Below are 13,157 nucleotides of genomic sequence, written 5' to 3'. Positions count from 1 at the left end.
ATTGTGAACGATACTATTTCATATTGGTAAGAAGAGGATCAAATGATCATTTTAGTCTTACGAACTTCAATTTTTAGCGGAAAAATAATAATGTACATCGGAAAGTGGAGGATGAAAGAAGGGGAGTGGGGAAAAAAGGAGGGAAACATCAAAATTTGAGCAGAGAGTGTGGGGACGAAGGGAGCCAGAGTAGTCTTATCCGAAGAAGTCCTGGAGGCCCCTGCCGGCGAAGACCCGGTCGGATAACTCGGCGAGGATGGCGTTGACGGTGAGAAGAGCGACGCTGGAGCCGGCGATGACGGCGAGGACGACGCCGGTGGTACCTAGGACCTTCCCGAACGCCGGCCACTCGATCTCCCTCACCTCCTCCGCCACCCCTCCCCACAGATCCAGCGCCGGCGACGACTTCTTCCTCGCCTCCATCATCTCCTTGATCTCCTCTGGCACCGACGGCGTCGCCGATGCGGCGGCGGCTTGCTTCTCATCCTCTTTCTTCTTTCCAGAAGTCTCCTCCCCCGCCGCTGCATCCTCCTCCTCTAGGGTTTCGGATGCGCCGCCGTTTTCTTGGGCTGAGGAGCGAAGCGGGCGGCGGACGGGTGCGAAAGAGAGGAGTGGAGGGGGCCACGACGGTGGTGACCGGATCTGGATGAGGCCGCGAACGTGGCGCGCCGGTCGGGAGAGGGCGGCGCGCGGTGGCGATGGGGTTTGGGGGAGAAGACGAGAGAAGGTTAGGACGACCATGCTGCCCCTCGTCTCTCCCTCTGTGGGTGGCCTCGATCCGGCACTGAAGATAGGGGCCCGGCCTCGTGACCTCGCGGCGAGCTGTTCAGACACGGGGCTCGGGCCGGGCTCTACAGTATAAATTAGGGCCGATGCCTATCTCCAGATCAGGCCGCCCGGTCTAATCTTAAAAGGCCGGATTGCGTCGCGCATCACTTAGGAGGTTTTCTTTCGAAGGGTATTAAGGTTGTCCCTCTCTCTCTCTCTGCATCAGCTTCTTGTTTTGGATTGTTCTCGGTGCATTCATGCTCGTCTAGTATGAGTCAAAGTCCATCAAAAATTAAAAAAAAAAAAAAACAATCCTAGGCACCATTTCCTCCTTCCCTCCTACTCTCGGCAATATAATATATTATTACTTCATTATAATATATAATTTGTTAATATAATTAACCTATAATATATGTATATTTCTGCATCGGGTCATTTTTAAATGTTTAGATCCGGCCTACTTTTTTTGCCCAGGCCCATTCCACGGGCCTATTTTTAGTGCTCAAACTTACTACATCTCGGGCTGGGCCAAGTGTGCTGGGTGGGCCGTGTGGCCCATGATTGTGCATGCGCACGTATCAATAGTCTGGCAAGGCTAGCATACTATAATTAGTACCAAATAGTGGATGATAATGGCTGGAAAATGAACTATCTAAAAACAATCAAGCCCCTGAGAGATCAACTTTATTTGGTAATTATAAGATCCAAGTAATATTGATAGGATACGTTAAAACTGTATGTATAGTGTTTTGAAGGCTGCAATCTTGCTAGCCTTGTTTTGTTGATAGTTGCCGAAAAAGCTCCAATTGAATGGAAGGTTTATTCAGCCAAACACCAACAAATTATTCCTATCTAGTTTGCATAGTTTTATTTCATCTGAGGATACATAAGCACTTTTACTTAAGTGATTGTTCTGTGAATGGAGGCTAAATAACTTATTAAGGTCAAGTTGTTCACATCGTTGGAGATGAAAAGAAAATCCCAAAAATTAATTAACTTCAATTCCTTTAATTTTCCCATTTATCTAACCATCCAATATTTGCAATCATCTAACTTTGTTTCATTGTGCCAACCAAACAAATTTCGCAATTATTTGGAAAAATCATCAAATGTTTCTGGAAAAAGGTTTTGCATAAAATTACACCCTCCTTTTTGGTTTGCAGATCTAGTATCATTTTTATTTTTATTTTGTAGATTAGATATCGATTTGGTTATTGTGGTGAAAATATTCGTGGCCGCTGCTCATGATGGTCAAGCAGTTTAGAGGTAGTAGATTGTATCCAATGAATCAGGTCATTGATGTAGGACGCTCATTGGCCAAATCTTTATAGAGATTTACTTGAGTGTATTTAAGTCTTGCTTGTGTATGTATGTATATATATATATATATATATATATATAATGCACACATGCATGCGTTCGTTGCAATCATACAAATAAATAAGGTTCATAAAACTAGTACTAATCAGGCATTTGGTCTGTACAACACAGTACGAGCATTGGTGTTAATTAGGTGTCAGTTCATCCAATCCAGAATTTTGCTCTAAATTTAGAGGGAGGGAAGGAGAGAGAGAGGAGTGGGGGTCTAGCATCTTATAGGAGGCTACTGGAGAGATGATGGTGGTGGTGGCTTTGGTGGAGGAGCCCAAGGCTATCATGGGTGCCGATGAGATCTTGCATTGCAACGAGAGCAAGAGAGGGGGCGGGGGGAGAGAGAGAGAGAGAGGTGAGGAGAGTTTTTGAGGTAGAGGCAATTAGCAAGATCCTTCATGGTAATGAGAGAGAGAGAGAGAGAGGGGTTAGGAATCAAGGATGTTAGAAATTGGGGATTAAATAGAGGATTGAAAGGGTTTTTATAAACACTAATTAGTTGGCTGACCAAATGAATCGAAACACTTGAAATCAATTGGAATTGGATGGTTCTACTTGCTATCAAATGGTTCAGGCCACTTCGTATTAAGTTTTAAACTAACCCACAAAACAATCCAATTCTCTATTAGTTTGGTTCAATACGTCCCCAATTGTGCGGTTCGGATCGGTTTAGCAAATATTACATAGAAATATTCATGAATTTACAAATGAATGAAGCATTGCATTTATGGGCATAAGTGCAAACACTCGTCCACAAGTTTATACATGCATTACTGCTTGGTATGTTTGATTCATTTGGTTTTTCTAGGAGGAAGGAGTATTTGATGGATAGTTGTAATCCTATCAAATATGATGTTTGGCATTGGATGCAAAAGCCATCAAAATTGGATTCTACCATCGCTAAAATAGTGTATACCAATAATACCTACCATTCGGTTGGTACCTATGATTTTTTTATGCTTTTTATCATTTTTAGGTGCATACTCTTAGTGGGTACCAATATCTATAAAAGAAAATGATAAGGGGTCTGGCTTTTGGAAACTTGATATCTGAAGTACTTTTGGTATGTATACTTCTCATGTTAGTCCATGTACTTGTATTTATTTCTTTTTCATTTATTGGATGGTGCGAAGGCATGATCACATCTTACAGTAGAAGTAAATGCACGGTCTATGCGCTAGCATGCTGCTTTCCTGGGCATTTCTATAATGATGGAGTAACCTGAATAATCTGCCATCTTTTTAGGTAGAAATGAATCAAGCTGTTCATGAAGAGGCTTGATTAAGCTTATCTAATTAAGAAATGACCCAAGCTCAATCCTTATTTAAAGCTGGTTTCACAAACGAGGCACGCCGGAGCAGTCTGGGCTCACAAAAATAAACGGATCGATGAAACAAACTGAGGTTGAAAATTTGTAATTAAGCTCGTGTTGAGTTCATCCTGGTTTTGATCTTGCTTGTAACAAGCCAGGACCGAGCAGCCTGGTGCTTGTGCTACCTGCAGGCCTTTCAGCGGGCAAAAACTCATAGCCATTGTTTGGTGGGAGGTGAAAGGGGAACAGATCGATGCAGGGGTTGTTCATCAAAGCCCTGAACCCCCGTTTCACAGCTCTTTTCCGTTTTTTAACTATTTGCAACGACAAGTTAGGATGCATGCAGCGGTATTGTGCAGGCAACCAGCTTCTCCAAGCCAAGGTTCTAAACTTCTCAAAATAAATCTTCTGATATCCAAAGCGGATATTTGAGAACCAGTTATAAGAATTTCTGTTGTATCCCGATACATATATATTATTTCTTTTCTCATCCATATATATTGTACATACTCATTAACCCAAATTGCAGCTTCTCCCCAACGCAATGGAAGAGATCAGGAAAGCACAACTACTTTGCTTAGGATCCACAAGACCAGCGTCATTTCAAAGGCAAAGAGTGTGTGAAGCAATCCTCGGTCCAGCGGGAAACCAAACAACGTGATGCCGCCACCGTTATGCTGCAAGTACGTCACTGCATGCATTCAAAACCATTAGCTCAAATCATTAGTCGATCAAATATTGCTGTTATGTGTAATTTATTATGCAGTTCTCGGAGTGCTCCGTTCTCACCCAAAGCTTGCCGGCTTTCGGAAGAAGTATCTTGATGGGAGGAAGAATACATGATGGGTTCTTTCGATAGGTTGCATTCATAGTCACGATCTGATGCATGGAGCTCATTTATGGGCAGTGCTCGTGTTTGCTTCTGCAGCTGCGATGCATCCGACGTGCGGCGGGGAGCGCATGACATGACCGCGTGCCATCGGCTGGCCACCGAGACGGCCCTCTGAGCTCTGTGCGTGATACTGGCGGCTCCCATCAAGCACATGAAGTAGCCACTGATCTGAACCGCCGAACAAACCTGTAATTTATAAGGAGAGCAAGGAATAATATATCGTACGTAGAATTGGTTTTGGATATTAGTTTTCCTACCAGCTCCTTGTTGTTCTAGCTAGCGAAGCTACGTGATCTGTTTGATGGCATGCATATATTATATATAGGTAAATAAATCTTATATAATACCAGGAGGTCACCCGAGTTGCAGAAGTTCTTCTGGAATTTGGAAGCCAAGACGAGCATGAGAGCCCCCAGCTGGCTGACCGAGATGATGACCATGCAGCCGATGATGAAGATGCGGTACCTGTGGCTGATCGCCAGCAGCTGCCTCTTTATCCTCAGGTGCTCCCTGAATATGGCCCAGGCGTTACCACTCCTCCGACCAGCTCTCTCCTCCTCGTCGTCTTCGAACATCTTGTACAGGCCCTCGAAGCGGAGGATCTGGAGCTCGCAGGTGAGGCGGAAGAGCACGCAGACGAGCAGGAACACCCCCGTGCGGTACACCCAGGACGCCAGTGTGGCCACGAAGGCCACCGAGTTCCAGGGGACGGGCCCGCGGAAAGGGAGCCGGGCAGACACGGAGACGGAGGAGAAGAAGAGGATCTTGTGGGCGAGCTCCACGGAGAAGGAAGGCAGGAGGATGGCGGCGAGGCGGCGGAAGGCGCGGTCCAGCTCCCGGTGGTAGCCGCGGCGGACGAAGGCGGAATCGTCGCGGAGGGCGCCGTCCAGGAAGAGGAGCTGCCGGAGGCCGTGCCGGCGGAAGAAGGCGGCGAGGGTCAGGAAGGAGATGGCGGCGAGGCCCGACTCCGGGAGCTGGACCAGCTGGTTGAAGTGGAACGCGGCGGCAGAGGAAGGGGGACGGACGGAGAGGGAGGTGGCGGCGGGAAGGACGACGGCGAGGGCCACGAAGACGGCGTAGGAGGCGGCCCTGCCGCCGGTAGAGGAGTGGTCGAGGGCGCACCATTTCAGGCAGATGCGGAAGTTGCGGAGCTCGTCGTGCACGATGGACTTGGTGCGGGCGTATGCAGGGTTCAGTAGCAAAGGCACGGCGACGGAGGAGGAGTTGACTTCCGCGGCGGCCAGATCTGAACCGTTTCTTGCATCCATCCTGGAGCTGCCGGGAGGAATATCCATAATAAGCCCAAAAAATAATAACAAAATGTCTTCTTTGTGGGGTTTCCGACTTTCTCTAATGCACGTAGCGAAGTGGTATTTGGTAATATATGGGTGGCAAGGACGGATGTTGGAGATGGAGATACACTGGAGGCGCAGTGCATGGAATCCGCCCTGTGAAGCCGTTATAAAGGACTGGGAAAGGATCACACCCGTTGCGGCCCACTAGCTTACATGAATCGTATGACTAGATTCTGATGCGTTCTGTTCTTTTTGATTCAATAGGCATTTCACCATCCAAAATTATTCAAGAACTTGATTTTTTTTTTTTTTTTTTATAGCAACAATTATATATGATCACCGGAAGTCGCATGGCCGAAGATTGTGGACTCATGTGGACCTGATTGCACCATCAGAAACAAATTATTTGTATTTCGCATCATACATCATTCCCTGCAATATCTCCTTCCTATTATTTAACAAGTTGTGAAGACGGAAAGAGAGAGATTAAAGGAGCCGATGACGAGCCATTTCTTCAAATCGACAAATTAATTAATCGTGGCCGAAGGGGCATGCATCGTGAAGAGGCGGTCAAAAGGGCAATGCCTTGGCTTCCTCTCGTGAGCTCGACTGCCAGTGGCTGTGAAGTGGAAGGGAAAAGACCGGCTGCAGGTCGCCTCTCTTCTTTCCGGCCGTGTTCCAACTAACTCATTTTTGGCTCGTCCGGATTCCCACCACGCATTCACGGGATTCTGGTTTGCCTTTCCAGCCGTGGTCACATGCTACACTGCTATCTTCTAGCTTTCATGCAGCTACAGCTGTTTCGCATCAAAAAATTTCATGCGTGTAAAATTTCTAAGTTTATAGATGGATGATTCCCTACAATTAATATTAATAATTATTGACTTATGACTTTTCTTATGAAAAAACTATTTGAGTACGTCCTCAGCATGAGAGTCAATTCATGTGGACAGAGCGCGGTGCAAATACAGTTAGGAACATAGGGCTATCATAATTATGAACTGATTAGAGTTGTTCATTGTTACAGTTGTCCACCTTTCGTCGATGCGTACTAATTGTTTTCATAACTAATGACTTTTCCATCAAAGTCGAAGCCGTTCGCCCAACCGAAGTTATTCATGGCAATTTATGTCCACTGAAAGAAAAATTTATGCCAATTTATGCTCGGGTGGTGGCAGTTTTGGCACTCCGCCCTCTCCGACAGGGGTGCTCGGGACTGGAATCACAAGGTGTATCCTGCAGGTTAGTTTGATCATACTGAAGGGTGACCCGGACATAGTGATCGGATGGATCAAGAGTGGCCTGAGCGGTATGGAGGACTACCCCTTGACTAGAGATATTTGGACGATGGGCAGAGATGAGGTGGCTTTTCCGATCAGATATATATTTAGAAAGGCCAACGGAGTTGTAGACTGTATGGCTTCTTATGTGGCTTGCCATTCTGGCAGCACTGTGTGGACTTGGAAGGAAAAGCTACGTAGGACACTCCATGATATTTTTTGTGGTATATCATACCCTTTATTTCGAGATAAGATGATAATAATATAATTTTCAGACTATGTAAAATGCATTTTAAACAATTTTTTTTCTTGGATGCCTTAGTTAAATTTCTATACCACATGCTACGTTATGCAGTTTTATATTACAATAGATGTTTTAATATATCAAAGTATATTTTGTTTAATATAATTTATTAGTAAAATATTATGATAATTATTATTTAGTACATATTATGATATTATAGCATGTATATGATAATTAATAATATAACAAATCATTTAGTATATGTTATATTATTTCTTGTCATGTATCAATTATTTTTAGATAATTAGTAAAATTTGGCATTATGCAATGTAAATATAATAAATATAAAAATTGTTGCACTAAAAGTAATAACATACATATTTATATTGATTGATATAGTAAACATAATAGCTATATTATTCAATCATTCATCTATCATGTTGTATATTATATAAAATATTCTTTACAAATATTCAAAATATTTGTCGTTCTATATACTTATAATTATTCACCATAGATCTCATCTTTATATTGGATAACTTATCTAATAGAAAGATAATATTATTGAAATATAACTAAAGTATGCATTACAGTTCTTAAACCATAAAATGAATTTTAATAAGACAAAACTAGCAATGAAAAAATAACCATGCATCAAATCAAAAAATAAAATAATGCAGTAGCTGTAAATAATGATGAATCAAAGAACCAGGTACAAAAAGAAAGACCACTAAAGAATCGATGATGGACAAATAAATCAAAAAAATATAATTTAGATGATATTTTATAAATTTAAAGATGGAGAAGTGGATAGACAACATATATCCGTCCTATTTTAGTCTTCATCAACGAGAAAAAAATATAAATAAGAGGCTGAAAATAAAAATAATTAAAATACACATATTTTTAATTTAATTATTTTTTAAATTTAATTAAAAAAAATAGAGACGAGCAATATTTGTTTAGGAGAAGAATCGTTCATTTAATATAAGGTACGATTAAATAGGCAGCCGGTGCCCGCCCGTGCTGTAAAATTAATTAAAAGGAATTGTGGTCGTGCCATCCTGAGTATTTAATTGGTACTTGGTGCCCATCGAGTAGGTAAGACGTTCCTTTAAAAGATGATAGAGCTACAGGCCGACTTGTCAGCTTTCTCCGATGTAATATTAGGTACGAACTTTGATGCTTGTGCTGTCGTGCATCGCAATTTTCTTACCTTTTCATTGGATGTAATATCACGTCTATCAATTTATTCGATACACTTCATTTATTTTCGCTCATCTCTATGCTCGATTGCGTTGGCCCATGCTGTCCACGTGATAGGGACAGGATCACGTGGAAGGAATCCGATGAGTGCGGCGAGGGTGCGGGGAGTCCACCTGCGGGCGATGTCCCTCAAACCGCCCGATTTCAGTTGGACCGCCCGGATGCGAGATAAAACAATCCTGGGCGCAGGCCGATGTTTCCTCCCACCCGACTTCGCTCTTCAGTCTCCCCTTGGATGACTTCGCTTTCAAGATGCATTCAAGAACGGTAACAGAGATGGGAGGAGAAGACTGAAGGAAGCTCCCACGCCACCGCCACCTCCGTGGGCCAGAGAGAGCTTCCAAGATACCTTCAAGAACGGAAGAACCCTAATCTGCACTCCTCTGTTTTCCAATCTTTCCATCTCATCACCATCAAAATATCTCGATCTTGAAGGTGGTACTGTGTTCGCGCATATCTTCTCCTTGATTTGCCCATTGAAATCGGACAGGAAATTTTTACTTGGTCCCCGCTCTCTCTATTTCTTGATTTTACTTGTTTCTTGAAAGGATTTTACTTGTTCCTTTTCTTTCTTGAAGCGCGATGGATTTATATATGGTTTTTGCCCTAATATTGAACCTTTTTTCTCATCGGATTTTGTTTTGATTGTTTGAATGGATGGATTCCCGCAGTTCTTCCTCCTGATCCGGCAATGTGGAGGCTTAAGATTGCGCAGGGCGGCAGCCCGTGGCTGAAGACGACAAACAACCATGCAGGGAGGCAGCTGTGGGAATTTGATCCGAATATAGGCACGGCTGAGGAGATTGCTGCAGTCGAGAAGGCCCGTGAGCTGTTTCGGGAGCATCGTTTTGAGATGAAGCACAGTGCTGATCTCCTCATGCGATTGCAGGTATAATAACAGAAAGAAGTCCCGTTTGTTACTATTATTTTTCTTCTTTTTTTTTTAATGTTTATTTTACTGGGGCAGGTAAAAATATGTGCTGGTTGTCTATGATTGTTGACAGAAGTAGTTAAAAGATCCAAATATGCGGTTTTTCTTATTCAATATTTGTGAATTTAGAATTCATCAATGAATGGCTTGAGAATATCCCTCACAAGCTCGTTATAATTCATGGAAGAATATGCAAGACTAAGAAATAATGGAACGAGAAGACCTACATATACGTTTGAAGGTTGAAAATTATTTGGTCATGTAAGCTGACGCTTGTAATTACATGACTGGATTTGGTCGTCTTGCATAATTTATGTCTAGGCCATTAAAAATCATTGCGAGGAAAGCATCTAGGATGCCCAGTACAGTTATTTTGGGATTCAAGTTGTTTCTGAAACTTTAGAAATTATTTTGAGATTTATGGGTTTTTCCCTACTATGATACTTAACTGATGTTGAAATAATTATGTCAGAGATAGCTTTGGGACTTAAGGATTGATGATACGCAATATTGCTCTGATGATTACACAAATTGCTACACTGTGACTCGTTATGATAGTAGAATTTGTTAATACTCGCTTCAAGTCATCTATATATGCTAGTTCTGCAGCTAAAACTCTCTAACTGCTAGGATGTCTTCCATAATTAAAAATGCCAAATCATACTGCATTAGCATATAAGTTTGCCAGCTTTTGAATAGATAAGAATGACTCTGGAACTCCTGAGTTTGGACAGCAAAGTGTGTTCTGATGGAAAATGCCCCCCCACCTCTCTTCCAATCATCTCCTTTATTTGAAGGTATTGATATTGTTCTTTTTTAACTTTCTTAATGCAGTTTGCAAAGGAGAATCCACTTGAAATAAACCTCCCCAACATCAAGCTAGAAGACCATGAAGATGTTACAGAAGAAGTTGTATTGACCTCTTTAAGAAGGGCTATTAGCTGTTATTCTACTCTCCAAGCCCATGATGGACACTGGCCTGGGGACTATGGCGGCCCAATGTTCCTTATGCCTGGCTTGGTATTTGCTCCCATCTGGAACATATTCAATCGTAATACTGTACAGTTGGTGTATGTTGATAGGCAGCATTGATACTTTATACTGCACAATGAAGATTTTTGGATCATTTCTGTCTCTAACTTGAACATGCTGTTTCTGCATTATTCCTAAGTTACAGGCTGATGCCCTTCTGTCAACTTGTCTTAGGAAAAAGAAATATGAGAATATGCATTTCATTCATCTTGCTGAATTAGTTGGTGGGGCGTAAAGGCATCATATTCCTCTTTTTTGTTGTATGATAACAATTGTTTTATGTGTTTGATTTATTGTGGTGCAGATTATAGTTTTATCTGTTTCTGGGGCATTAAATGCTGTTTTATCACCGGAGCACCAGCGGGAGATTCGCCGTTACCTCTACAATCATCAGGCATCCACAATTAAAAACCTCCTCAGTTTCGTATAGCAGTTCTTTGTTACATAGAGGTTCTGAAGCTTCAATATATTGAAGACTTAATGAATTATATTGCAGAACAAAGATGGTGGCTGGGGTTTGCATATAGAAGGCCACAGCACCATGTTTGGTTCGGCCTTGACATATGTTACGTTGAGGTTGCTGGGTGAAGGACCTGATGATGGAGACGGTGCAATGCAAAAAGCACGAACTTGGATTCTAGACCATGGTGGTGCGACGGCCATAACATCATGGGGAAAATTTTGGCTCTCTGTAATAAATCTGATCCTTTCATCCATCTAATTGACAAAGCTTGTGGTTTCAGTTGTAAGGAGCAATTTTTGATGTCCTTGTGCTGATATAATTGCAGGTACTTGGAGTGTTTGAATGGTCTGGCAACAACCCACTACCCCCAGAGATGTGGTTACTCCCATATGTTCTGCCTGTTCATCCGGGTACTCTCTCTCTAATTCCCCCCCCCCCCCCCCCCCCCCCCCAATCTGTTGTTAGTATTTTTTTTTTTTTTTTGTCTTTTTTATTTCTCCCGGAAGGGGTTATTGGTGACAATTTCGATTAGTATTAGATTAGTATTATATGTATAGGAATGCAAAATAAGTAGTACATCTTGGCTTCTTTTTATCAACAAGAGAAGCCAGATTTGGGTGTTGAAGCCATTGCTCACCAATGTAGTAATATTTTAAGAGTTCTTATGCACTCCCAGAGAGAATGGGCACCTCTTCAAGTGTTCACTGTCTCAGTGTAGTGTAATTAGATTCACAAGTTTATTTCCTTTGTGCACAATGAAGGTTGGTATGATACTATGTCATCTTTTACAGCCGGAAATCTTAAGATCATGGTCCGCCGTACCGGTCCGTACCAGCCGGTACGTACCGGTCCGGCCTGGGACCGGTACCGGATCAGCGTGAAATCCGGTACCGGTAGTTTATTGTTGAAGAACCGGTACTGAACCGGTACGGGACCGGTTCGGACCGGTACGCCACCGGTACGGACCGGTCTGGGCCGCCACCGGTACGCCGACCGATACCGGTACGGCGGACCTTGCTTAAGATCATGCATTTTGTTTCAATGTTTGTGAGGCAGCTTATTAATTATCGAGTTTACAAATATTCCTTCATAAAAATTGAGGACCAAAGGTGTTGATATTTACAACATGTTCCTTTGCTCTTTTGTCTACATATATCTTCTGTTTGTTCTGATAGCTTATAGATCAGAACGAACTTTTTCTTAAGTATGTTCCATAGGCCACTGGCCATAGATCTAACAAAGTGGTTGGTGTGATAGCTGATATCTTGTCCAAAAGATCAAGTAAATTAAAAAGAATTCACTTGAGTAAATATAGAAACCAGGAACATGTAATTAATTTTTATATATGAAGATATATGACAATTATTCTATAATTTTATCAACCTTTAATGAATTTTCCATTCTTCGTAACTCTTCTTTGATCCAATATATATCATTTAATATCTGTACTTGAAGAAATTGATAGACATATCATTCTTTTTTTAACAAAAAATCAGTAAATTTGTTTTCCTTTCCTTTGCATTCATAGTAAAGAATGCTGACTTGATATCCCTACATCTTTCAGAAAGTGTGGCCTCAAAAAGAGCGGAATGGAGGATAAAGATTCATGTAGCCGATCCCAACTAGTTTGGGGTTAAGGCTTGGTTGAGTTGAATTGAGTTTGCATTCATAGTGTTCTCTTTCCTGATTAATACAAAAAATGAGGTCTGCTACCTTAGATAATGCAGGCAAGAGTATTCATAATGGAAGGCATGCCGCTTGTTATATCTGTCCAAAAATTTTACTGTTATCCTTGCATTGGGACCATTCCTTAGTGCAATATCTAATGCTGACTTGTTTAATTTTTGAATTCTTCAAGTTTTGCCATGTTAACTTCTCTTGCTTCACAGGACGAATGTGGTGTCACTGCCGGATGGTTTATTTGCCCATGTCCTATATATATGGAAAGAGGTTTGTGGGTCCAATTACACCTACAGTTTTATCACTGAGGAAGGAGCTATATGCTTGTCCCTATCAGCAAATAGATTGGAATCGGGCTCGAAATGAGTGTGCAAAGGTCGGTAAGATATGTGTTTAATAACATGTTTTCCTTGTGAAGTTAGATTTCTTATGTGTAGGCCGTGCCTTGTAGAATTCTGAATATACTCAAGTAATTTAATTGTATATGTGAAGGTAAAATTTTCAAAAATTTGGCAGTTACATGTTTGTTTGTGGGCATTTCTCTTCCATCTATTTCAATATGTTCCAGTGGAAAATTAAGAAAATTATGAAGCATTTAGAAAGTCTACTTGAAAAAACAGACG

At 41.9% G+C, this 13,157-nt stretch overlaps 3 protein-coding genes across 6 annotated transcripts in view; 1 reads left to right on the top strand and 2 right to left on the bottom strand.

Moving 5' to 3' along the window:
- Positions 1-23: 23 nt before the first annotated feature.
- LOC103720119 (preprotein translocase subunit SECE1) lies at positions 24-842 on the bottom strand. The gene has a single exon (XM_008809685.4). The coding sequence runs from the start codon at positions 739-741 to the stop codon at positions 196-198; it is 546 nt and encodes a 181-aa protein (XP_008807907.2). The 5' UTR covers positions 742-842; the 3' UTR covers positions 24-195.
- Positions 843-3,415: 2,573 nt separating this feature from the next.
- LOC103712264 lies at positions 3,416-5,824 on the bottom strand. Its single transcript, XM_008798741.3, has 3 exons — positions 4,691-5,824; positions 4,241-4,529; positions 3,416-4,142 (listed from the first exon to the last, which is right to left on the bottom strand). Exons 1-3 carry the CDS (start codon positions 5,636-5,638, stop codon positions 4,006-4,008), a joined length of 1,374 nt encoding a protein of 457 aa, XP_008796963.2. The 5' UTR covers positions 5,639-5,824; the 3' UTR covers positions 3,416-4,005.
- A 2,785-nt stretch (positions 5,825-8,609) lies between these two features.
- Positions 8,610-13,157, top strand: part of LOC103712248 (cycloartenol synthase-like) — a 32,169-nt gene continuing 27,621 nt past the window's right edge. Inside the window, exons 1-7 of one of the 4 annotated variants that reach the window (XM_039129785.1) lie at positions 8,610-8,863; positions 9,100-9,317; positions 10,194-10,379; positions 10,696-10,785; positions 10,888-11,082; positions 11,180-11,264; positions 12,744-12,910. In XM_039129785.1, coding sequence (XP_038985713.1) covers positions 9,120-9,317; positions 10,194-10,379; positions 10,696-10,785; positions 10,888-11,082; positions 11,180-11,264; positions 12,744-12,910 — 921 coding nt within the window. In that variant the 5' untranslated portion in view covers positions 8,610-8,863; positions 9,100-9,119. Of the gene's footprint in view, positions 8,933-9,099; positions 9,318-10,193; positions 10,380-10,695; positions 10,786-10,887; positions 11,083-11,179; positions 11,265-12,743; positions 12,911-13,157 lie in introns of all 4 variants that reach the window. The other 3 variants (XM_039129786.1, XM_039129787.1, XM_039129788.1) reach the window with 3 other exon arrangements.

This window comes from Phoenix dactylifera, chromosome 9, assembly GCF_009389715.1.
Source record: "Phoenix dactylifera cultivar Barhee BC4 chromosome 9, palm_55x_up_171113_PBpolish2nd_filt_p, whole genome shotgun sequence".
Classification (NCBI taxonomy): Eukaryota; Viridiplantae; Streptophyta; class Magnoliopsida; order Arecales; family Arecaceae; genus Phoenix; species Phoenix dactylifera.
Note: the sequence above shows the minus strand (reverse complement) of the source record. Positions and strands in the feature narration are given on the sequence as shown.

What these genes read in the sequence shown, in the direction of transcription:
- LOC103720119 (XM_008809685.4), bottom strand. Translation starts at nt 741, where the DNA reads ATGGTCGTCCTAACCTTCTCTCGTCTTCTCCCCCAAACCCCATCGCCA.
- LOC103712264 (XM_008798741.3), bottom strand. Translation starts at nt 5,638, where the DNA reads ATGGATATTCCTCCCGGCAGCTCCAGGATGGATGCAAGAAACGGTTCA. An exon ending in GCAACTCGGGTGACCTCCTG is followed by an intron (nt 4,530 to 4,690) that starts GTATTATATAAG and finishes TATAAATTACAG; the next exon opens with GTTTGTTCGGCGGTTCAGAT. An exon ending in CGAAAGCCGGCAAGCTTTGG is followed by an intron (nt 4,143 to 4,240) that starts GTGAGAACGGAG and finishes GAATGCATGCAG; the next exon opens with TGACGTACTTGCAGCATAAC.